General features: G+C 45.5%; 1 protein-coding gene across 5 annotated transcripts in view; it reads left to right on the top strand.

Annotated features, from left to right (window-relative positions):
* Positions 1–1,979: 1,979 nt before the first annotated feature.
* Positions 1,980–26,452, top strand: part of Adra1a (adrenoceptor alpha 1A) — a 100,513-nt gene continuing 76,040 nt past the window's right edge. Inside the window, exons 1-2 of one of the 5 annotated variants that reach the window (XM_048801549.1) lie at positions 1,980–2,289; positions 3,587–5,135. In XM_048801549.1, coding sequence (XP_048657506.1) covers positions 4,253–5,135 — 883 coding nt within the window. In that variant the 5' untranslated portion in view covers positions 1,980–2,289; positions 3,587–4,252. The other 4 variants (XM_015499456.2, XM_048801550.1, XM_048801551.1 and 1 more) reach the window with 4 other exon arrangements.

Genomic DNA, 26,452 nt, shown 5'->3' on the forward strand with positions numbered 1-26,452 from the left:
CCATAAAAATGAAAGAATATGACCTAGGAGGGAGGAATTGAAGTAGGAAAAAAATCTTATTTCTTTTTAATATTCTGAAATACATGTGGCTTTATTCAACCATAAGGTAAACAGAGCATGGAATTTATCAGGAAAAAAAAGTCAAGAAGACTGGTTGTGCAGCTTTTCTTATTTCAGATATTAATGAATCAAAGAGAAGTAAAATTTCTATTTACCTGAAGATATTAGATGTCTGATATTTAAGAACATTTCTATATTCTCATTTTATTTTACATTCCTGGAAATGTAGTTTTTCCAAACTTTTTATTGGTACATTATAGTTGTACATAATGGTGGGATTGTTATGTATTCATACATTCACACAGTGTAATAATAGAGTTTGGCCAATATCATTCCCCATTCCCTTTCTCTCTCTCTCTCTCTCTCTCTCTCTCTCTCTCTCTCTCTCTCTGGTGGTGGTGCAAGCACTCTACCAACTGAGCTATATCCCCAGCCCTATTTGCATTCTCAACCCTTCTCCCTCCCCTGGTCCCTTTACCCTACTGATCTCCCTTTGATTTTCATGAAATGCACCCCCCCACCCCCCCCCACCCCCGCTTCCTTTTTCTTTTTTCCTCTCTAGCTTCCACATAAGAGAGAAAACATACAGCCCTTGGCTTTCTGAGTTTGAGCTTATTTTCTGAACATAATGTTCTCAAGTTCTATCCATTTTCCTGCAAATGACATCATTTTATTTTTCTTTATATACCATGTTTTCTTTATCTTTTCATCCTTTGACAAACACCTAGGCTGGTCCCATAGTTTGTTTATTATGAATTTTGCTGCTGTAAACACGGGTATGCATTTATCATTGTAGTATGATAATTTTAACTCTTTAGGATAAATACAGGGGTGTGGTATAGCTGGGTCATATGATGGTTCCCTGCCTAGTCTTTTGAAAACACTTCACACTGATTTCCATAGCTCTCTTAATTAATTTACAATCCCATCAACAGTGTAAAAGAATTCGTTTTTCTCCACGTCCTCTCCAGCATTTACCATTTTTTGTATCTTTTTAATTTTTATTTGTTCTTTCTAGTTATGTATGGCAGTAGTCCATTTTGATATAATTATACAAGCATAGAATATATTTTATTCTAATTAGGAACCCAGTCTTGTTGTGATGATGCTGAGACATGACTGCCATTCTGACAGGGGATGAAATCTCAGTGTATATGGCTTTTACTTTGCATTTCTCTAATTGCTAAAGATGTTGAGCATTTTTTCATATATTTGTTGGCCATTGTATTTCTTTTGTAACTGTTTAGCTTATTTGCCCATTTATTAATTGGGTTATCTGGGGGGTTTTGGTGTTAAGTTTTTTGAGTTCTTTATATATTCTGGATATTAATCCTCCATCAGAAAAGTCGCAAAGATTTTCTCCCATCCTGTAATTTCTCTCTTCACATTCTTAATTGTTTCCTTGGCAGTGTAGAAGCTTTTTAATTTTATGTCATCCCATTTACTAACTTGACATTATCCTGGAAATATCATTTTATCACAATAAAATTTATGGAATTTTATCTGATTTTACTTGCTTTCAAAAATATCTACAAATAATTTACCTGTATATTTGGCATAACAACATGCTTGTTGATTTTAACAACCCTAGGCCACATTTTAAATAAAGTAACTTTTCTAGGGATTTCTGTGAACACATCATATACACAGTAATGCCTAGCAAGGGTATTATTATTATTTTTTAATTTCAAATAACTTCCTCTGCGCGCGCGCGCGCGCGCACACACACACACACACACACACACACAAATGCTTTTTTTTTTTTGAGCTGAAACCCAATCCACTTAGGCAGTAAGAAAGAAAGTACCGGGGACCTCACTTGTGCCCGCTGCGACAGAGCAATACGGTAACTGCAGGAGATTACGGTACTAGCTGGGCTACAGCCCGTGTTACGTCAGCGAGAGCTGCAAAGTTCCTTGCCGGTTCTTCTCTAGTGTCGAGGGGCTGAATATTGAAAGGGTGATTGTGGAGTTGTTGGTGACTGTCGGTTTTTTTTTATTATTATATTATTTTCACTTTATTTTTAAATATCCAGGTATAGTGGTAACCAAGGAATTTGAAGGCATCGGTGGTAGAGGGGTGAGTCAGCGGGTGGAAGAGGACTAGGATTTGGTTCCTCGGAGAGACGGTCCCCTCTTCCCACGCCAAAGAGGCGGCAGACGGCTCCGGGAACTGAAGCCCGCCGGCTCCTCCCCAGCGCGGGAGCGGGTGCTGGGCACCGCACTTCAGGTGAGTGCGCGGCGGCAGCCTGTGCAGGCGTGCGGCAGGGCCGGGTGGGCGAGGCAGACTCCCCTGGCCTGCAGGTGAGACGGAATCCCCTCTACCCCAAAGCCTCCCGCTTTTGTCGCCCGATTTACACCAGCACCGCTCCCCACCCGGTTTCCCTCCTGTATTCTGGGAAGTTATCTTCTAGTTAACAAGTGTCTCTGGCCCTCTAGGTATTGCCCCGAAGTAGGAGAGGACGGGTTTCTGCAGTGGCAAGCTTTTACCATCACCTGTGACGGCCTGAACTCGTGGTTTTCACGGTAGCCTTTGCCGGGGATTCCTGCCTCAGAACTCAACCCCTTAAGGCAAACTGGGCACGTCCCCTCCTCGCACTCGCGTCCCAAGTCCCTACGGTCGGCTCGCAGTGAAGGAAACCCGGTTTTCTCACGTAGATTATGGTCCCCATCCCAGAAAACCCGAGCGTCCTCTGCCCGCTGGCACGCGGGCTTGATTTTTACGCCTACAAAAATCCGCATTGACTGCCACTTGCAAAGCCCCCTCTGCAGAGTAATGCGCTCCCCACCCCGTTCCCCAGCAGTCCGGGTGTGGCTCCCGACTGGAGCCTCTGGGGCGGGCAATCCTGCGGCTTGGAAACCCAGCCAGGACCGACCTGACCTGGGTCCCGGTCAGCCCTCGGGATCCGCTCGGTTTTGCTGCGGACCTGGCTCCCAGGCCGGCGTGGTTGGTGAACCCGCTAGCATCCCGCATCCCGGAGTGCGAATTCCTGGGGCGTGAGCGTGAACGTGCGCGTGGCTCTGGCCCTGCGCTTTCCGGGTAGCAGAGGTTCTCTCTCCCAGGCCGCCCCCTCCAGGTGACTGCGTTGCAACCTGTTCAAAAGACTAAGGGGTAGATCCTCTGGATTCCACCGGCTTTGGCTGAGCGCTACGCACGCCAGCCGCAGTCGCGCCTACCGGCTTAGGGATTTTTTTTCCCCTCGCTGTAGTGGCGCTCCGGGTCCAGTCTCCGGGCACTACAGCTTGGATTGCTATTGATGGGGGTTGTTCGGGGGTTGGGGCGGGTTGTTGTTTTGTTCGCTCCCTCCTCCCACTTTGGATCTTGAACTTGGCCGGAGGCAGCCAAGCAAAGCTAGAGAGGGCAGGTTCCCGGCTGGGGACTGGGGGAGGAGGAGGGGCGTGCGGTCCACTCCAGTGTCGTCTCGGTTTGGGCCGGGCAAGGCGGCTTCTGGCGGGGCTGCCAACTGGTGTCCGCAGTGCCTCGCTCCGCAGGGCGCCTGAATCACGGTCCACCTTTGATCTTTCAGGAGGGCGCAGGAAAAGAAGCACCGACGCGGCCACGGTCTCAGCAAACGTTTCACCCCTTTTCTCCCGGCCTGCGTGCCTAGAAGCTGGAGCTAGCAGGAGCCTACGGTGGGCCAGGAAACCCAAGGATAACTGAGGGCCGTGAGCAACGACCAGATGCAAAGGGCCCCTGTCTTTGAGCATCGACGGCTGATCTATACTTGCCTGTGGTTTGGGGGAAGAGTGGAGCTGGAATTTTCAATTCCAAATTATGTGCAGAATGCCCAGTTTTCTCCCCACTAGGACGGATCAGACGGTACAGAAAAGAGGACTCTGGTAATTCTGGTTTTGCATTTTGCAAGGTTTCTCCTCGAGCTTTACGTCAAACGTCAGGTAGGGAGGGAGTTGGGGTCCTGGCCAGCGCAGTGAGTGGAGAGGTTCTCTGACAGCCTCGCGCGCCCCTGGCCATGTTGCCTTTACTGCCCTATGACTTAGCGTGGCCCTCCCAGGGTTCCCAGGGCTGGCCGGGGTTGTTCCCCACCCGCGCATTCTCCCTCACCCCCAGCCAAACTCAACTGGCAGGGCTCCGCCGAGGCGAGACCTTTTGACTCCAGCTCCTTCACTCCCGCCTCCGTCCCCCGCCCGAGGGTGGCCCTAGAGAGCCGGATCTCGCCGGCCCGGCTGGGACCATGGTGTTTCTCTCCGGAAATGCTTCCGACAGCTCCAACTGCACCCACCCGCCGGCACCAGTGAACATTTCCAAGGCCATTCTGCTCGGGGTGATCTTAGGGGGACTCATCATTTTCGGGGTGCTGGGGAACATCCTAGTGATCCTCTCCGTGGCCTGTCACCGGCATCTGCACTCGGTCACTCACTATTACATCGTCAACCTGGCTGTGGCCGATCTGCTGCTCACCTCCACGGTCCTGCCCTTCTCCGCCATCTTCGAGATCTTGGGCTACTGGGCCTTTGGCAGGGTCTTCTGCAATATCTGGGCTGCAGTGGACGTCCTGTGCTGCACTGCGTCCATCATGGGCCTTTGCATCATCTCCATTGACCGCTACATCGGCGTGAGCTACCCGCTGCGCTACCCGACCATCGTCACCCAGAGGAGGGGCGTCAGGGCTCTGCTCTGCGTCTGGGCGCTTTCCCTGGTCATCTCCATCGGGCCCCTGTTTGGCTGGAGGCAGCCGGCCCCCGATGATGAGACGATCTGCCAGATCAACGAGGAGCCCGGCTACGTGCTCTTCTCGGCGCTGGGTTCTTTCTACGTGCCGCTGGCCATCATCCTGGTCATGTACTGCCGGGTCTACGTGGTGGCCAAGAGGGAGAGCAGGGGCCTCAAGTCCGGCCTCAAGACCGACAAGTCCGACTCGGAGCAAGTGACGCTTCGAATACACCGGAAAAATGTCGCGGCAGGAGGCGGCGGAATGAGCAGCGCCAAGAACAAGACGCACTTTTCCGTGAGGCTCCTCAAGTTTTCCCGGGAGAAGAAAGCGGCCAAAACGCTGGGCATCGTGGTCGGCTGCTTCGTGCTGTGCTGGCTGCCCTTCTTCCTGGTGATGCCCATCGGTAAGTGTTCAGGACGCCTGGGCGTGGGGTTCAGTGGCCTTCACCCTCTTCCTCTTCTGGACCCAAGATCACAGTCCCTAGTGGAAGAGGGGTCTGGGTCTCTGTCAGCAAGGGCATTTGGGAAGGCTTTCTGGTAGAAGCTGAACGTTCATTCTCTTTCTACTCCAATCTCGTTTACACTGGGTCCCAGGGCACTTTTCAACTACTGTAAAGTGGCTTCCAACCGGTGCAGATTAATTGGTCTCCATAATAAGAATGTCAACTTCCTTAATGCCTTTAAGTATGTGTTTAATTTAAATCTGTCCGCCCTCTTTGGTGTCTGGGAGTCTCCAAGGAGTACTTAGGCTGACTGTCAAGACAGGGAGTGCAAATTCTCTCGGCCTGAAAATAAGCACCATGCTTATTTTAGACAAATGTGCCATTGTATTATTGCATTAGGTTGTTCATAGGGGTTATAATGGTCTGCTTATTATGTTGTATAGGTGTGTTAATTTTATTTTCTGGATTAAATATGAAAGGAAAGATGGGAAACTTCTAACAACAAAAATGGTTTTATGTCTAAACCAACTTAAACCTTAAGGAGTGTTTTTCAATAATTGAAAATCGTAACGTTTTCAATAAGTAAATACTTCTACCTTTATTTTGATAGCAAATATTAAACCAGACACCATTTATATCCAAAATCATCTGGGAAGTTGGAGATGACATTGTTTGAAAATAACAGCATAATATTTCAAGCCCATTTTTTTTTGCAGATGATAAATTAGCTATTGTCAAAACTAATTAGCTCATTATAAGTATCAGCAAGCTGGTCCACTTGGAATAGTCATCTATCTCTGAAAGGCCTTCAGTGACATCCCAAAATGGTTGTTTGCTATTTTTAGTTGGTGAGTCAAATATAGACCCACACTTTGCTTATCTACTAACTCTAACAAACAAACAGTCATGGTAAAAAATTAATTAAAATTTATTTCAAGTGCTTCAGAGCCAAGTTTAAATGGCATGGACCTAAAGTATTTAATTTGCACCCTGAGTAAGAGCAGCAGCTATTATTTTTTGAATGCCAACCACATTCCAGATAATTTACCAGACTCTCTATTTCACCAGTCCTTTCAACATCTATTAACCTGAAATCACAAGTGGGGGCAGGGATTCTTCTGGCTCTAATACCAAAGTCACCAGCCACATGTAGCTACTTAAATGTGAGTTAATGATAAATAATATCAAGATTAAGCACTTCCATCCCACTAGGCATTTTTCAAGTACACAATAGCTACCTGTGGCCAGTGGCAACTGTTTTAGTAGGAGAGATATAAACTATTTCTATTATCAGACAGGGCTTCTGGAGAGGCCCTTCCTGGTCCACCACCTGGCAATCTATTGTGCCCACCTTGTCATCATTACTTGCTCTGCTCCTGGAAGTGCACCTCGGCTTTGTGTTTATGGAAATGACACCCCTTACCTGAGCCACTGCCAGTTTTCCTACCTTCCCACATCCCACCTCTTCCTGCCTTCTGGATTTCTGCACATTTATTCATGCATTTGCTCAGTGGACAAGTATTTATTGAACAGTTATTTTGGATAATCAAGGATGAACAGGACAGAAAAAGCCTTGCCCATGATATTCTTGCATTCTTTGGGAGGAGATAGAAACAAACAAATAAATATACATTTAAAAGTCAAGGATTAACAAACATTATCCAAAAGTTGAGAGAATAAGACAACAGTGAGTGGCAAGGATGACGGTCAGGAAAGTTCTACTGAAGAGGTGATATTTGAGCAGAGCCCTGGCTGATATGAACAGCAAGCCTTGCAAAATCTGGGACAGAGAGATCCCAGGAAAAGGAACAACCAATACAGGAATGGGAAGGAACTGGACCTGTTCAAGGAAGAGCACGAGGACCAGGAGGGCTGGACTACGGACAGCAAAGGGCCAGACGAGTTCAAAAAGAGGCTGGGGAATAGGTGAAATCAAAGGCAAGTGGGACTTCTGGCCCAAAGTAAAATTTGCATATTATTCTAATTCTGTGGAAAGCCACTGGGGGGGGCGGGTTAGCAAGTGAGTGGCTAGTCTCATTTTATATTTTTAAAGGATTGTTATATTGGTTGGAGAATGAGATTCAGAGTGGGGCAAGAGGGGATTTAGGGAGACCAAAAGTGGAGGGGAGAGAGGGCCTGAGGCCTTAGATTCAGCTGGGGCAGGTGGAGGTGGCCAGGAGCGATCATGTCCAGCACTTACTTCAGAGGTCAAGCTAAGAAATTTGGACATAGAGTATGACATAAAGTAATGAGTTATTCAGGATTGTGGCCTGGCTAAATAGGCAAATGGTAGCACATTTTACCGAGATTGGGAAAGCCTGAGAATGGGAGGGCCTGGTGGAAGTAGGCATTCAGAGCATTGATTCTAAACACACTGCTGGGAAATATCCGTTAACATCTGAGTGGAGATATAGATATATTAATTTGGAGCTTATAGGAGAAGGCGAGATTAAAATCTGGGACGTGCAGAGGTATACAAAGAAGCAGGAGAGCTCTGCCAAGAGAGAAGAACTGAGAAAAAGAGAAAGGTAAGAAGTGAGCCTTGGGGGGTCAGGAGAAGGAGGACCAGCCTGCAAAAGCAATGGAGGAGAGACCCAGGAGACAGCAGGAAAATGGGGGGAGTGTGATGGGTCTGCAGCAGGAAGGAAATGGAATAGTCAACTGTGTCCCACAGAGCTGCAGGGCCCAGCAAGGGGGGCAGTAAGGACCAGGGATGGGCTTGGCAATGGGAGGTCCTCAGGGATGGAAGGGGTTCACGTGAGGCTAACAGCTTCCCTGGAAGGATAGCAACTAAAGGCCGACCGTTCTTTCTAGAAGGAATGAGAGATGGAGTGCAGCAGGAAAAAGTGACAACCCTTTGGAGGTTTCTTCCTAGAGTAGTAGAGCGAGGAAAGGGTGTGCAACTGGAAGGCTCCAGAGAGTTTCAAAGGCGGGAAATGTGGCAGGCATCGTGGTGACATTTCAGTGAGAACAATGGACTAGAGAGACTCTGGGTGACATAGGCCAGTGATAGGATTCTGTGCCCCAGGGAGGTTGGGAAGTGTCAGGAAGCCTTGGGGATGAGCACCAGGTGGATATGGAGGGAGAGAGGAAGGTGTCTCCCAAGTGTTTTCACAGCCTCCATGAAACAAGAAGCAAGATCATCGGCTCAAAGTGAGGCAGTGGGTAGTCTGAGGAGCAAATGAAGATGTGGACTCTTGGGGTAGGAGAGAAAATAGATTACAGAAATTGAATGACAGGAGGTCCCGAGGGCCAGTGTGGGATTTATGTCATGAACCTAAAGTAGAACATTCAAGAGTCTGCTCTCCCCCCACCCCCCAGTGAAGCAGCCATGGCTAGAGGACATGACCACAATAGACTGTGAGTTCCAGGGATCGAGTGAAGAGCCAGGTCCCTTCATGGACACGGGCTGGGTCAGATTAGGGAACATGCAGAGTCAGATGACAGAAGGAGCCCCGGGATGACCGGTGACCTGGTGTTTGGGGTTGTGCTGGTGACTGGGCTCTGACGGGAAGTGATACACCGTGGCCTGGGTTCTGGTGACCCCAGGGGAAGGTAGACTTTCTGGTCTCACTGCAGACTCCCTCATGGGTCTGTGCTCTCAGGGTGCTAAGATGTTGGGTTACAGGAGAAAAACAGTTAAAAATCTGACTGGGCTGCTCAGGGGCACAAAGGATCCCTAAGTCTCACCAATCTGGGGTCTGCAAATTCCTCTACCACCCAACAAGGGAGAGGGAGACCATTTGGCAGTTTAATAAGTAATGGGCACAGAACTAAAATTAAAGGATGAATAGAGCACACTTCATCCCCCCCGCAGGCCCTGCAGGACAGTTGAGGAGACTCTCTGTGAACCATTAGCATAGGTCTGGAAGATGGGCCCTCACAGCGGTGTTATTACCAGGAGGTAAAGAATAGAGCTGTTATCTGCACCCAGAAGTCACTACAGAAGGTTCCAGAAGTAGTGCTGTGGACTGAGCATGTTCTTAAAGACCATACTACTTCTGTTGGCCATCTGCAAAATGTTATCTGTTTTTATTAACAACCTTAAAGCACATTTTTCATGCAAAATGTGATCAGAAAAATAAATACGCCATTATGTTATCATACCCAAGGGACGAGAGCTCTTAAGTAGACAAATGCCCTCTTGGGAAAAAGAGGTTATCAGCCTGCATGAGGCTGCCAGAAAGCCAAGGGATCCAAACTAACCAGGGCAGGGACGAGCGTGGTGTGCGGGCTACAAGGTGATGCGCCCTCATGCGATGGGAACTGACCAGGAAAATCAAGAGAGAGGTTCGCTTCCTGGACTCCACAGTGTGGGGTGGGTGGAGTCTGACTGGCCTGTTCCGAGGCCCAATCTTGCCAATCTTGCTTCCTTTTTCATCCCAAAGGTTTGGTTGAAATTCAGACCCCTTCATCAGAGGAATGCGGCATTTGAGGTTGTTATCCGTCATTGATTCCTTGGGGAGAATGCTTGGAAAAAGCAGCTTGGTCCACAGTGGGATGACTAGAGGGAACAGGAGGGTGTTAGCCTTCATCCAGGGACCCAGCTCCACTGCAGCTGCGTCATCTTCGCCTGTTTTATCCCCTTAGCTAGAGCCCACCAGTTCCAGAGGCCACATCCCAAACGGAAAAGTAGGGCCCTGAGATTTAAACCTAGGCTTTCTTTTCCATAAAACAGGGTATCCTATGCAGGCCAGCTTCCTCCCATAGCGCCCAGCACAGAGCAAATGTAACACGTGTCAGTCTTCCCAGGATTCATAAGAATCACAGACCACTACTGACAGATGTCCACATGCAGATGTTTCCAGGAGAGGTGACTCTCCTTGGAGGTATGAGAAAGAAAGGATAGAAGAAAGGAGGGACTGAGGAGCCCCTTCTATTGAAGACATGGTTAGGACTCTGAATTCTGATCATGTTATCTGATGTAAATACAAAAGCCAGCATTATTCTTGGACCTAAGGAATTGCTCTAAACCAAAGGGAGCAGTGTCAGGTTGTATGTGGCCTCTGTGGACAGAGAGTATTTGAGAATTCTGTTTTTGAAAAAGACAGGAGGCAGGGTGTCAGTGGTAGGGAGGGAGAATGTCTTCTGGGATGGGAGGTATGAGGAAGACAGAACCCACGAGGTGTTTATCCTTGAGAAGAAACCACAGGCAGAGGTTTCAGCAAAATTTCATTGAGCATCTACTATGTGCCAAGCACTTAGAGAATCACTGAGGATAATAACAAGAAATCTCTTCCCGAATGGGGCTCAAAATCGGAACAGTTAAATATCTAGCAGTTTCAGATGGTGAGATATGAATCATGACAAGAGAGAAGAGCTGGTTCCTACAATGACACACAAATTTTCTATAATGTTGCTGATTCCTTGGTGATGCCCAAGGTCATCAGGAGTTAACTATTGCTTCACCCCAGGCGCACTGGGTTCTGCCCTCTAAATCTCACAGAAAAGCTTGGCCTCCGAGAGAAAATGATGTGAAGAGAATCTAATAGCCATTAGGATTTAATTTAAGATAAGAAAGCAATTTTCCATTACTCTACTATATCACAAAGCATCCCCAAATGTAGGGGTAAAAAGGATCTTGAGGCTTATGATTCCGTGAGCCGGGCATAAGTCAGCACCCAGCTTGTTGGGCAGTCAGGACTGGCTGGCACTCACGGTGGCCTCTCTCCCTCCAGTGGTCTCAACCAGCTTTCTTATAGGGTGACAGTCCTCTCCAAAGACTGCCAGACCTTTGAAGAGCTGATCCCCATCTAGCCCAGCATCGTAGCTGCCTCATCCTGCAGTCAGAGCCAGTCACGGGATCAGCCTCAGTTCCAGGGGAAGAGAAGCCGACCCACCTCTTGATGGGGGAGCAGCAGGTAGATACACACACTGGAGACTGTCATGGTCGTGGTGTGGACCATCTTCACGAGTGTGTCAGATAACCTTCTGTTTTCATCCGCCAGTTATGTTGCGACATCCCCACGTCTGGGCTTAATGCAATGAATTGGCTAATAAAAGACAGGGTTCCTGCCTTCCTGAAGCTTCTGATCTCTAGAGGGAAGAAGAGGGTCACATGACCCAATCCCAGACTGTGTACAGTGCCATAAAGGGGCTCAACACGGTGCCTCAAAAACCTCCACTGTGTCTAAGGGTGGTCCTGCACAGGGAGGGCACAAAGGCTTTCTGGAAAGAAGACCTTTGGGCCAAGATCTGCAGAATGAGCAGGTGTGTGTTGGTTCAGAGGGGGAAAGGGAGGACTCATTGTGCAAAGACTCTGACAGAGGCGGCCTGAAGCCCGGGGAGATCTTCTAGAAGGTCACGGTGGCCTCATCTGAGAGACCAGGAGATCACTGGTGTCAAAAAAAGCTGGAAAGAGACTAAACAAGACCACAAGACTTGATAGCCATGTTACAAGTTGTTTACAAGATGACCAGCGAGCAGAGAGGACACAATCAAGTTTCTATTTCAAACCATCAAAGGCTTAGTGAGAAGATCATGGCTAGACCAGCCAGGAGACCTCGGCACGGGCCAGGGTGAGGGGTGTCCTGCCAAGTGTGATCTGGTTAAAATGCCTGTTTCCCCGGTTGCCCGCAGAGCCCTGCCACGCCCCCTTCTTGGGGCTTCAGGGGTTAGATTTGGGAGAACATGTTTCTCGTGATCACAAGTATTGTAAACGGGCTTGGCTTTGAATTAATTTTGGCTGTCTCCACCAGAAAAAAATCTGTTGATGAGGATTTACCCCCATACTGCAAGGAACGCGCCGCAGAAGACGCTAACAAGGAGTTCTAACAAGGCTTTGGACAAGAGCCAACTTGCAAATCAGGCCATAGCCAGGGAAGTCCTGAACTTAGTAGCGATCCCTCCTTAGTCATTTAACAAGGAAGTCATGTTCTGCCACCTCTGGGTTTCATGGTGGGCAGGAGGACACTTTTCGAAGTCATTTCATCTGACAAGTAGTTCCCTCTATTTTAACCTTCCTATTTCCTTGGCCAATTTGACATTTGTGTAGCGGCTTTTCATTTTCAGCCAGGTGTTGCTGTGGACATTTCTTTCTATGTTTTTATTCATCATTTTTATTTCTCCTTTTATGAAATTGCCTGCTTGTGCTTTGGGGCCACTTTTTTTATACGGTGATTTTTTACTTTTGTACTCTCTCTTTTTTTTTTTTTTACTGTATGTTTATTTTATCCATTGAAGATATTAATCACTTAGTTATCAAAAATGCTGAGTAGCCCATGTTCTGAGGCTCTTTTCAGATATGCTGAGGAAATATAGCTTCTTTATTTTCCAAAAACCCACATGACTCTTATAAATTTCCACAGAAACACACACACACACACACACACACACGCACGCACGCACGCACACACAGTGAAATCCAACAAGCTCTGTCAGATCTGATCATTTATGCATCGTTTTACATTCTCAGTCTCCTTCAGATTACTTGGTGTCCTGGTCCATTCTGGCTGCTATAAGAGAATAGCACCTGCTGAATGGCCCATAAAAACCAGAAATGTACTTCAAATCTTTCTGGACCCTGGGAAGTCCAAGATCAAGGCCCTGTTATCTAGTAAAGAACCACTTTTTAGTTCACAGATGGCACCTTCTAGCTCTGTCCACAGTCAAAGCAATTCTCTGAGGCCTTTTTCCTAATCCTTCTCCAAAGACTGCACCTCCTGATATCATCACATTGACAGTGAAATTATCATTGTATACATTTGGAGGGATGCACACACTCAGACCAGAGCATTTCAGAACTGCCCTCTAAGATATTAATCAGGCCCAAGGGCTTACATAAATTCAGGGTAGTCAGGAAGGGACAGGAAGTTAGGATTTGAATTAGTCAGATTTCTGTCACTATAACAAAATGCCTGAGGCAATTAATGTACAAAGAGAAAAAGGTTTATTTTGGCTCATGGTTCTGGAGGTTACAGCCCAAGATCATGTGGCTGCATTGTTTTGAGCCTTTGGCTAAAGAATGGTACATCTTTGCTGCAGCGGGTAGCAGAGCAAAGCTTTTACTTCATGAGCCAGGAAACCAAGAGGGATACTGAGAGACCAGGGCCCCACAATCTCCTTCAAAGACACCCCCTCACAGATCAAAGAACCAAAGAACCTCTCATAAGGCACCACCTCCTAAAGATCCATAGCACCTTTCACTTGGGGAGTCAAGCCTTGGACACATGAACCTTTGGGGGACATTCAACATTCAAAATGTTATCAGGGCCCTTGGCCCTAATTGTGTCATATTGTGTTTTTGTTTTGTTTGTTTTTGTTCTTTGTTTTAGTGTCTTGCACTAGAGAGGTTGGTCACTAATGCTAGTCTCCAGCCCTTGTCCCCTGATGACTCTGAGGCTCCTGGCCTATGGGCCATTCACCTGGTGGCCTCGCCCCACAGCCATCACTGCAAGAACAGACTCTCGAGCTTGACTATGACTTCACTGGTTCCTGGCGTGGGTGACCCTTGCTCTTTTGCTATTGGTCATGGAGTAACTGTGCCCCTGTCATCCCATAAACATCTCTGGCAGCCTCCTGAGCCAATTCTCAGCCATCCTGGTCTTGGGACACGGAGGCTGGTTGGTTCCTTCCACACCCTGTGGGTGCTGGCCCCACCCTGCTGACTGTCACTTACCAGGTGCAGAAAACACTTCTGCTCCCACCTTCATTTCCAGACATCCTTGAATGCTCCCACCGACCTTGTGGAGAGGAGAACTCAGAACGAATGTCCCCCTGCCTTGCCACCACCTTCCTCCTTTTCCCTATAGTTCCGTATAGGGGAGGCATGTTGACTCCCGGGACCCGGCCCACCATTTTTTGGTTTTGTTTTTCTAAATGGGACATGGCTCTGAATCTTGCCCCCTCCTTCCTGGGTGGCACCCACTGTCCATGGACCAGTGATGGCAGTGACTGCTGGCTGGGAGAGAAAGAGGTTATAAAGGAGAATGGAGATGAGGAATTAAGATGTTCTCACCCATGTACACATTTAGCTACGACTTTTTCCCACTGGCATCTCTTGTTTTCGTAGTTTTCACAAATATACAGCCATATACAATTTTATGTCTTGAACGTTTTAATCTGTTCCTTCATGGAAGCGCCTTAGGGGTACTCAGAGAGACCTTCCCTGGTGGAGGTCGGATACCCCATCTCCTCCGAGTTCTTCTCGACCATCATTTGTGTTCTACCTGGAAGTTTTTGTTTGTATCTGTGTGGTTGTTGTCTCACTGTATTAACTTTGAAAAGGATAGCCAGATAGTCTGAAAAGATTACTGAGTAGTTCATCATTTCCTGTCTTATTTGGGAAACTATATTTGTTATGTTAAAAAGAGCATGGAGTCTATTTTATATTTCTCTTCCATTTATCTCTTTCTCTAACACTGATGCCACATTATTTTAATGGCTGTGGTTTCATAATCCATTTTCATACTTTGGGGCTTAAGACTCCTGGATGGATATTCATTTTGAAAATGGTCTTGCCTCTGTGTGTTCGTGCACATCTATCTATTCTCTCATGAAATCTCAGGACTCACTGGGTTGTCCTGGTTGCTTCCCAGACTACTGATGAACTGTCCGTCCTTGCACTTGGCCACCATCTCCTGAAACACTGATCAATACAATGACCATGAGAACATTAGAGACGACACCCACTATTGTTTTTAGATAAACACACTTCATCACCTCAAGGAAGTATCTTTCTGTAATTTACACACTATACGGATCCAAATTTAAAATGAATTTTAATCTATTTGCCATTGAGAATGCAATTTTATAAAAAGTGAATTTTTCATTTTATCAAATGCTGCTTTTGATACTCATCAGTATAATCTTTTTTCATTGACATGGATGTGATCAATTTTATTTCTTACGATTAACCTGTGTATTCTTGGATTAAATTCTACCTGATTCGGTGGCATTATTCTTTTTTATGTGAATGTACAACCCTGAGTTTTTTTTTCTGGTTGGCACTTACATTTCTATGTGAAGTGAGTCTGTTATTCTGTTTTGCTGGGATGCTTTTGTCACGTTGTGATACCAGGTTTATGTTAACTTTAGAAAGCAAATTTTTTTAAAAATGAAAAACAATTTTTCATTTTTTTCTACAATCTGTAACAGTTTAAATAGTGTAAGAATTATGTGTTCCTGGCAGGTTTGAAAAACTTGCTCATAAAACACTTGGGCACGGCTCCTTTTATGGATGCAATTCTTTGAGACTGGTTTCTATTTCTTCTGTGGGATAGTGATCTATTTTGATTGTCAGATTTGATAATTTTTATTTTCTTATTTTCCTTCTCCTTGGGGTTCAACATTTTAGCTGGGATTTATACGTGAAGTTCTGCTTTCTTTTATTTTCTTGTTATCTCATTTCCCACATCTCATACTTGTAATTTCGTTTTGTCTTCATTTGAGGCTTCTTGGAAGACTGTCAATTTTGATAGTTTTTTCTTTAAAAAAAAATCAAGTTCTAGATTTACGAATTATTTTCATCTACTTGCCAACACACTAATTTGATCTCCAGAAAATTCTCTCTTTTATTTTCTGGTTGTGCCTTGTTTGTCAATATTAGTTTGAATGGAATGTTTAGTTTCTGTATTTTAATTCTTTCCTATCTGAGGTTAAACACGGCCAAAGCTGTATACTTTCCGCTAAGCAGACTTGACTTCTTTCCCCTGTGTTTTGCTAGGCAGTGTTTCCATACAGCGGGCCTGTGACTCTACTTTTAATATTTCCTTTGCTCTGTGTAGACAGGAACGGAGTCCTTGTGTGTTGTTTGTTAATTTGAAAATAATTGGTATTTTTATCTCCTACTTTCTTAAAATTAATTTCTAATTTACTTCATTATTGTCGGAGAGTATGAACTAAACAATTTCTAGCTATGGAAATAATGGGAGGTTTTCTTTAGGACTTATCATAAGATCAATAATTTATAGGTGTAATAGATTTATGTTTAATAGCCTTCTATTAATCATTTTAATAGCAGTGTTTTCCAGATCTTCTCTATCCATTTTTCTTATTTTGATCCTCTATCCATCATCTACTTTATTTATAAAATATTGAGAGAGGTATGAAAACCTTCCCGTTGCTACTGAGTTTCTTCCAATTATTTCTGTATTTTTAGCAGATTGCTGTATGTATCTTGAAGCTGTTGCTTGATAAAATTCAATCAATAATATCTTCTTTTAAAGATCATCATTTATCCTATTAATTACTTTCCATGACATGTACGTTTTTAAAGACACAAATGCTGTCATCTTTAATCTATTTGTTTGCATTTTCCAATGTACTTTCACCATTCTTTCACATTTCCACTGCACATCTTGTATCAAGTGAATTTTCATTTTCCATGTTCCTGATCTGGGTATCTGTGTCTTAATGAGGATTTAACCAACTTTCACTTACTGTGGCAGATCATTTGGTTTGTTTCTGTGTTGTGCTTTCTGGCTTTGTTGTTGTTGTTGTTTTGTTTGTTTTTTCATTTTCTTTGTTAAAGCAGGACATTTTTCCTGACTGTGTTTTGGAAAGCCTGGCCCCTGTTTTGGATTTGAGGAGGGGTCACCTTTGAATTTCAAAAAGCATGTTTTAGCCTTCGTTTCTCTTGCCATCCCCTTGCCCCCTGTGCACATGTGAGACGTTAGGGGTAGCACACTTCAATTCTCTCTTCACCCTGAAACCCACATATTTGGGCAAATAAAATTTTGCATCGTCAATCTAGATTATTTCTAGGAGGTTTTAGTGTCGCCTACTGTTCTTTTGTATCTTCTTCATTTGGTCTGGTAACATTAATCGTCTTCTTATCCTACACTGTGATTTACTACTGTGCTCTGGAGGGTGCTTCACCTGCCACTTGGCACGGGGGGTGGGTAAAGCCAGGCCTGTTTTTATAGATGCATTTTTCTTGGAACACACTAACTTGTGTTCCCAGCTCTGTGGGTGCTGCTAAGGTGCTGCCGCAACTGGAGTCATCACCAGCAACTGCACAGCCACAAACCTGAAAATGTCTGTTATTATATTAAAGGCTATCTAGCACCAAAACAAATTTAAAAAAAAAATCAATAAAGACAGGAGCGAGGGGCTGGGCTTGTGGCTCAGCGGTAGAGCGCTCGCCTAGCACATTGGAGGCCCTGGATTCGATCCTCAGCACCACATACAGTAAATAAATAAAATAAAGGTATTGTGTCCAATTACACCTAAAAAATAAATATTAAATAAAAAAGACATAAGAAACCCATTTTCTCAGCCCTTGCTGTCCTGAGCCTCAGCATGTGAAAGAACACCTATCTGGCCTAGAAGCCACTTGGGTACTTTGTTTGTACTTCTCTGCACCCCACATCTCGCTCTGCTGACTTGTGGCATCTAGGGTCGGATCACCGAGTTGAGGCCAACCTGGTTATTGTTTTTGTTAGGAATCTGCTTTACTGATTCATTTTCCAGACAAGATACTGATAGAATTTTTCCTTATTCAAAAACAAACAAAAATCACTGGTCTGGGGTCACCGTGCATTGCTATTGCCCGCCACCACGGGCAGCCTTTCGCCCTGAAGCCAATGGTCGCCTCCGTGACGGTCACGTGCTCCGCTTTGCTCCTCCATCTCCCTCCACCCCCTTTCTCTTGCTTTTCTCCTATTCTCATCACCTTTGCACTGTTTTCTCAAGTGCATGTTCTAGTTTGTGTCTCCGGGGCTCGCAGCCTTCACTCTCCTCCCCACTCCCTCCACCCCTCCGGGTTGGGAGCACGTGGTTCTGTTCTCAGTGTTCCCTTGGCCCCTTCCTCCAGCCCAGTTGCTCCCTCAGCCTTGCTCCAGCCCCACCGCCGTCGTCCACATCACACTTTTCAGGGTGGACACTTGCTTCGATTCCCCAGATCCACCTCCTCTACTGAACCTTTTCAGAGAAATGGTGATTTTCCTCTTTCTGTTCCACCTCATAGAAGATGACCTAGTATTAAAATTTGAAATGGGCTTTGGTTCAGATTGCCTGGGTTTCTGTTCAAGTCCTCCAGACCCAGACAAAGGGGAGAAGGAAAAAGTTCTCTTGGTTGCAGTTTGAATTTGCTGGAGCACAGCACAGATCATCCACAGGGAGCCGTGGAGGGCATAGAAGTAAAGGGCTTTCACTTCTCCCAGTTTGCTTGGCCTGGTGCAGTGACCTCTCCTCCAGGGACTCTCTGGCCCCTGGGAGCTGCCCCAGCAAGCCTCGCCTCGTCTGCTGACCTTGCCTGGGAAAGCAGAGTGCCTGTTCCAGCCTTCAGGGACCTTAGCCGAGTACCCTCCTCAGACCCTGGTGTATCCTTGAGGGTTGTCTTTGGAGAGCTGCCCCAGCCGCCAGTCTCCGGCGCCTGTCACTCCAACCCCTGGGGCACGTTACTGAGAAGCCACTGGGAGCCATCTCACCTTTACCCCCTTTTCCTGAGGTGAACCCCAGACTCATCAGACTGTTGCTCAGGGTCCAAGCCAAACTAATTACCAGACACTTCTCAGGAGATTCTGGCTAAAGGAGACTGGTTTTCCCTAGGGATTTAAATAGATATACACCTCAGATGTATGAAGACAGGAGAGGGACCTACAAGTTCAGTGGGTTCTAAAGTCGCTTTGCCCGCACAGCCTCCTCTCACAGTGGCACCACAGTGTGAAAGTAAATGAGATTGGCTGGAAGGGGGAGCTTGGGGGTGTGTGGATGACAGAGCAGGCCTGTCATCCCCCAGCCTTGGCCTGTTGACCTGTTTAGAGGACACGGTGGGGCCAGTCAGGAGCAGAGGCCCAGCGGGACTTTGTTTTGTGGATTCCCAAGAAGCTTGGGAGAAACCGTGTCAGAGGTTTGGAGAGTCTCCTCCTAGGAAAAACAAGACAAATGGTTCTGGGGGACATGCGCTGTGATGGGTGGTGTCTTAGCCTGGACTACCTTAGCACCCAGAGATGGGGGGACTGAAAGCATACCCATATTCCCTGCAGTTCTGGGGGCTGGAAATCCAAGATCCGAGTGCCTGTGTGATATCTTTCTTGGTTCACAGGTGACCACCTTCCCACTGTGTCCTCACATGGCTGGGACAGAGAGAGCATTGTCCCTTCATCTCCTTATACGAACACTTATCCCATTATGGGGGCTCCATCCTCATGACCTCATCTAATCCTAAATACCTCCCAGAGGCACCACCTCTTAATACCATCACATTGGGACTTCAGCTATGAGTTTGGGGGCACAAACATCTGTCTACATGGGTGGTGCTCGCATGCTGTTGAATTCAATTCCCAGAACAGGCCTGTGAGATGAAGCTGCAATGTGGCCATGGAGATGAGGAAGCTGAGGCTCACCAGTGACAGAGTGACATCCTGCTGGAGCTCCTGGACCAGGGCACAGGGAACTGGCCACAAGTTCATAGCCGAGGCTCTCCCCTTCTGCTCCTTCCCCTGCACTCTCGTCCCCTCCCCTGCGGGAAGAGGGGCTTGCTCTGGGGCTGTGGCTCTCAAACTTAGCTTTGTGACCCTTTGTGCAAAGGAGATCTCGTTGCAAATCCCAAGACATAAAGTGGATAAAAGTGGCACCACACCAGGGTCAGTGGCCAGGGAACCCCAAGTCCTGGACACTCAATACTCATCTCCTGATGGCTGCTGCCACCGAGGGGGACCGGAGCACAGGCTGCTCTCTGTGCTCAGTGTCTGATTCCAGACTCAGTATATGGCATGCAAAGTTCTGTATGGAGCAGGGTTTGCATTTTCAAACGAGAAGGAGGCAGAGTTGACCAAGGGCACATGGGCTGTCATTGTTCTGGAATGCCGGCAGAGCAGTAGTCTTTGCCCAAAAAGGGTTTGAAAAGGGAACATTTTGCACACTCACTATTTTTTTTTTAAATGTGCTATCCGCATTTAGCCTATTGCCAGGGCATTTCGTTGCCACTTAGAAACCTGCTGTTTACAAGTTGATGGTGGACTCTTGTCCCTCGTATGAGAAGTGTTCTTGAAGTTTACCTGCTGTTCTGCAATGCAGTCCCCTCCCCTCAGCGTCTCTGTTATTAGGAAATGACTAACGGAGGATCTCAAATGAATTTTTTAAGGGAAACTGCAGAAGAGGATGAAGTCCCAGAATAACAAACCATTCCTAAAGAGGTCTGAGCAGTTGTTCTCCCCCAGGGGCAATTTTGAACCTGGGTGACACTTGGCAATGTCACCGTTGGGATGGGAGATGCCCCTGGCATCTGGGGGCTGGACCAGGAATGCTGCTCAACACCCTGCAGTGCACAGGTCGCCCCCAAAGCCCAGAACTAGCCATCCCCAAGAGGAAACAGCACCAAGACTGATAAACTCTGCAGATTTCTAAAAGTCATCAAAACACCTTACATACACCATTTTAAAGCAGAACATAAATTTTGTTATCATTTTAATTATTTTACTATGTTTCCAACGTCTTGGCTAGTGTTCAAGAAGAAAAAAAAAAACAACAAAAAAACCCAAAGACCCTGAAGTCTCCAGACGCCTGAGGGTCCCCAATGATTGCTTTCCATTGTTTTCTTTTATTGTCTTGAAATGCATGTAACATATAATTCTCACTTTAAACCATTTTAAATTGTTCAACTCGGTAGCATTTAGTACACTGACAATGTTGTGCAACCTTCACCACGAAATAACTCTGAAACAGTTCCATCGCCACCAAATAAGACTCTGTCCCATTAGCAGTCACTCCCTCCCCAAGCCCTGGCAACCACCCACCTGCTTTTATCAGGCACCTTTGCTGCGTGTAAAGGGGATCCTACCCTGTGGCCTTGGCGCAGGTCTTTGACTCTCCAGAGTCACCACTTGGTGGCATGCCTCAGGGCTTTGTTCTTTTTTGCGGTTGAATAAAAATACTTCCTTGTGGGCATTTTATTTATCCATTCATCAGTCGATGGAGTTTGGGGTGGTTTCTATCTTCTGGCTAATTAGGAAGAGTACTGCTGTGAATATTCATGTACAAATTTTTAACACCTGTTTTCAACTCTTCCCCATATCTCCACCTAGCAGGGAATTGCCGAGGCACTGGGTACTTCTCTGTTTAACTTATTGAAATGGCCCCCGCTGTTTTCCACAGCAGACCCCCCACTACAGGCCCACCAGGGGTGTGTGAGGGTTCCGGTTTCTCTGCTGCTTGTCATTTTCTCTTTTCTTCTTAGCTTCATCCTTCTGATGTGAAGGAGCATCTTGGGGTGGTTTTGCTTTGCATTTCCCTAATGGCCTGTGATGGTCCTCATCTTCCTGTGTGCTTACTGTGCGATTGTGTAGATTCCTCTAATGATACCTATTTTAAGCCCTTTGTCCATTTTTGATTGGGTTGTTTGTCTTTTTGTTGTTGAATTTCAGGAGTTATTTATATATTCAGATATTAGACCCTTATCAGTTATGTGACTTGCAAACATTTTTGTCCTGTGGTTTGTCTTTTAATTTCATTTTCTTTCCACATTTTCCATTGGTGCATCCCAGTTATACATAATGCTGGGATTTGTCGTCACATATTTATACATGCACAATATAGTTTGGCCAGTATCAATCCCCAGTACCTCCCTGCTCCGACCCTTTCCTCTACTGATCTCCCTTTGATTTTCATGAGATCCTCCCATCACATACCTTTCTTTTCCTTTTTCTTCCTGTCTTCTGCATATGAAAGAAAACAGGAACCCTTGACCTTCTTAGGTTGGTTTAGTTCACTTGACATAATGGTCTCTAATTAAGTCCATTTTCCTACAAAAGATATCATCACTTTTTTTTATGTCTGAATAAAACTCATTTTTGTGTATATACCCCATTTTCCTTATCCAGTTATCCTTTTACTTTCTTGATAGTTTCATTCAATGCACACCTCTAATTTTCATGAGATCCAATTTACCTACTTTTTAAATTGTTGCTTTTATTTTGGATCATAGCTGATAAATCATTGCCTAATCCAATGTCAGAAAGACTTATTCCTCTGCTTCGTTCTAAAGGTTTTATAGTTTTATCTCCTACAGGAAGTCTTTGATCCATTTTGAGTTAATTTTTACGTATGGTATGGGGTTCAGCTCCAACCTCATTGTTTAGTATGTGGAACACCTGTTGCCAAAGCCCCCTCCGGTGAGGAAACTATTCTTTTCCCCTTTGAATGATCTGGACCTCTTTGTGGAAATTCAGTTGACCATAGGTTCGTGAGTTCACGTCTGGACTTTCAATTCTATTCCATTGCATATTCCATATGTCTCTTATCCTCAGGCCAGTACCACATGGTCTGACTGCTGTAGTTTTACAGTAAGCTTTGAAATTGTCACCCTCTATTTTTTTTTTATATATTTCTAAAAGCTGAATGGAAGTTTTCAACGTGACTACACCATTTTTTTTGTAGAAAATTATGTCTAATAGTTCAAGAACACAATTTCTTTGTAATTCCTAATTTTAAAACCTTGGAAGATAGAAAGTTCCACATCAATTTATTATGTGCTAATCATTTTAAAATGTTTAAGGAAATGGAAATGCTAACCGATCTGATCATTACACATTGTGTATACATATCAAATTATCACAGCATGCCCCATATGTACATCCAATTAAAATAACAATAATTAATTTGAAGTATAACAATAATTTGGGGCCAAAACCAGAATGGATGAAGACTTATCTGGAAGTGAATCCAAACTCATGGGTCTCTTAGTAGATTTTAAATTCCTTCATCATGTTGCAGAAACATTTATATTTTTAATCATGAGATGTACCCCACTTCTGGTGTCCCACAGTATGTGACCCACATTACTTTTATAAGATCTGAAAAATCCTGAATTCCAAAACACTTTTGACTCCAGAAGTTTTGGAAAAAGAATGGAGCATGGTTATCTCATGATGCTCAAGACTCTTGACCGTTTTTTATCTTTGATTAGAATAATACAAAGACAAACAATAAGCATGATTTTTTTATGCTACTAACATTTCTGGCACAACTGACCTGCGTTAGCCAGTGCACTAGAACGTTCATCACGACTGTGATTGCAGATACTCCCCCTCCTCCTGCTTAGTCCTCCTGCTTAGAAATGTTCTAGTTTAGTCAGTTCCTTTGGTTTAAACATTGCCCTTCTGGATTATCCTTTAAAGTAAAAAAGTCCCTGCCATCATGAGGTGTGCCATCTATCTCTGGGACATCCAATCATATGTCAAGCCTATTATTCAAGTGTTATTTTGTTTAACTCCAAAGTTTCCCTATAAGATTTCAAGGTGATATTTTTATTCCCCCAAATGAGGCTCATAGTTTATGAGGTTTATCCAGTGCCCCCAAGCTAATAAGTAACAGAAGTTCTATCCATAATTTTTCTCTACATGACAAATAAGGCATTAGCCATGACCACCATTTCCAGGAGAAAACAGAAAATCGTACATGTTCTGCTCCAGCCCTGTCCTGATTAGCTCCTACAGTGTCTAGGAAGAAGGGGGAAAGAATTAAAGTTGGGAAAACCCAGGATGACCCGGGAACTCTGGAGAGTAGGGAGTATCTCATTAATCACGAATCTAATGTCCACTGAGCTCTCGGGCCTCTTCAAGACCTGTTCTTATCCCAAACTTGCTGATTAATCAAGACATGTTTATGAAGTGCTGAGCACCTAGCTGAGTCTCATGCAGGACACTGAAGAAGACCCACTGCCTTCCTCTCTAATACGAGAGAAAAGGTTAGCCCCCCGGAGACAATAGTCACGGGGCAGTTACGTTCGTTATAAATGCCCTAGAAATTCAGAGGTGAGATGTGTCAGGCAGGGCTTATATCATCATGGAAATCTCCACGGAGGGAGTGAAACTGCAGCTGGGTCTTCACAGGCAGGTTCTGTAAGGCCATTGGAAGCGCCAAGGCAGGAGTGAACACAGCCTGTTCATGTTCCTAAGGTGGGAAATCATGTGTGTGTGTGTGTGTGTGTGTGTGTGTGTTGGGCAGGGGGATGTGTGTAGAGAGATCATGGAAGACAATATTGACTGGTTTGGTAGGACATTACCTTTAATGTCTTTTAGAAAATCAGACAAAAGATTTTGGCCTTATGAAAGTGGGCATCGACTGGGGCTTCGGGGTAGGAGAGTGTAATAGTGGAGCCCTGTTGGAATGAGATTAAACAGCAGCGATGGCAAGAGGCATGGAAGTGAGAGACTCGGACTGATGGTTTGAAGGAGAAGCTGAAAAGGGTGTGGCAGTGAGATGTAGGAGGAACTGAGAGAGCAAAAACATTTCCAAATAGGTCAGTGAGTGTCAGAGGCCACGTATGGGGGCTCAGAGGGGAATTAATAAAAGACGGTGTTGGAATATGGGGTGTGGCATGGGTGCTGGTACTATAGGCAGAGATGTTGGGTGAGGAACTCCTTCCCCAGGCCTTTTGTCTTTATCATATTCAGCCTGAAATCATGGTGTTTAAGTGAAGCTATCTAGAACAGTGGTGTAAAATATGGTAGCCTCTAGCCACATGTGGCAAGTAATTAAACTAGAATTAAAGTTAGATAACATTAGAAATCTAGTTCCTCCCCCAGGCTAACCACATTCCAACTGCTCCACAGCTAACCTGGGCTGGTGGCTACCATGTTGGAAAACATAGGCACAGGATATCTCCATCCTCTCAAGATGCTCTATTGGACAAGACGGGTCTAGAGATCAGTAGCTAATGGCAACATTTTGGTGAGGGGAGAGCTCATGAGCCAATTTCCTGGATCATCTCTTAAGGAGGAGAGTCAAAGGCTGAACCTTAGGACATGAATGAAATAGGAAAGAAAAGACGCAAGAACAAGCAAAATTTACCTAAGATGTGGGGAAAGTTGAAAATTCAGCATAACATAAAATCCCATCAAAGAAACGAGGAGGAGGAGGAGGAGGAGGAGGAGGAGGGGGAGGAGGGGATTTCAGGGAGGAGAGAGTGGTACCAGATGCAGATGGGAAGGCAGAAAGAGAACTGGAGAAACCATTGTGTTTAGTGACTTTAGGTCAGATCCTGATGCCATGTCCCAACTTACTGTCAGGTGTAGAGTCTGAGGCCTGGGAAGAGTTTAAGTGAAGTGTTAGGAACACAGGCTGGTCCCAGAGGATGTGGGGAGGAGAGGAGAGGGTGGGAGCAGAGCCAGCTGCTGTGAGCAGCAGAGAGAGAAGTGAAAGAGATTGGACAGTCACCACTGAGGGCTTCACCATCAAATTGGAGTTTTTTCCTCAAGACAGGGAAGATGGATACAGAAGAAGGGATCTTCCAGGCGTTGATTGAGAGGATGGAATGCAGAGGGTATTAGTGGGAATGGCTGCCTTCGTTTTGCAGGGAAAACATGGCTCTACAAGGTCCAGTGGCACATCGCTGAAGAGAGATTCTGTATGTCCCACTGTGTCCATCGGAAGGGAATTAGAGCCACAGGCCTTGAATTTGCTAATATTACATCCATCCCAGGGTTTTTGGGCAATCGTGTTTCATAAGGGTCAGGAAGTAGGTCGGGAGGAGACGCTGGGCTTCTGGCCCTTAGGGTAGAAGGAGCAGCTCCGTGAAGTTGGGGCTGCCATTCTCGGAGACTGAAATAGTCCCTTGAAGCGAGACAATGTCTCAGCTGGTTGTCTGGCTTTTGCTCCCGTGTTCCCCACACATCTTCCCCTAGATTCTTCCTTTTGATTGATCTGCTTTGGGCTGTTAGTTTCTTATGGGCAGATACTCGTTGCTTTGTGTGCATTATTTTGTTTAATCCTGGAGAGCTTTTGGAGTAATGGCGGTTTTTATTTTTATTTTTTTCTGTCATTTCAAAAATGTAGAAACTGTGGCAGAGGATGCTTAAGTAACTTGCCCAGGATCAAGGCAACCAGTAAGCAGCAGAGTAGGAGTTGAATCTGGTTCTGTCCGGCACCAAATCTCATATCCTTAATGTCCTCTGGACTCTGTGACCAGCATGCTAAGGCAGCCAGTCTATTCCTGCTATCATGAGTAGCTTGGCCTCAACTCTGATCATGTCCACATAAGGATGTGTTTGCTCTCTATAGCCATAATTCTCTTCTCATTACTGAGAGGTGGAAAAACGGTTGTGGAGAATAGCACAAATAACACCTCCCGGTGTCAACCCAGCCCCCATGGGGGACAAAACGCTTAGCAACTCTTTCAAAGTAACCAAGACAAAACTTGACCTTTAAGCACTTTCTCCATTTAGAGTTAAATTTGTCTTCAGCAAATATGGTTTGAATAAATCAGTCCTCCTGTTTTAGCTATTTAACTAGGAAGGTAACATTTCCAATCTGATTTAATTTTTTTTCTTTTATCAAATTCTGAAGGGCAAGGGGGGCTGGGGGAAGGAATACTAAAGTTCAGAATAAAAAGGAAA

This window comes from Marmota marmota, unplaced genomic scaffold (assembly GCF_001458135.2).
Source record: "Marmota marmota marmota unplaced genomic scaffold, marMar, whole genome shotgun sequence".
Taxonomy (NCBI): domain Eukaryota; kingdom Metazoa; phylum Chordata; class Mammalia; order Rodentia; family Sciuridae; genus Marmota; species Marmota marmota.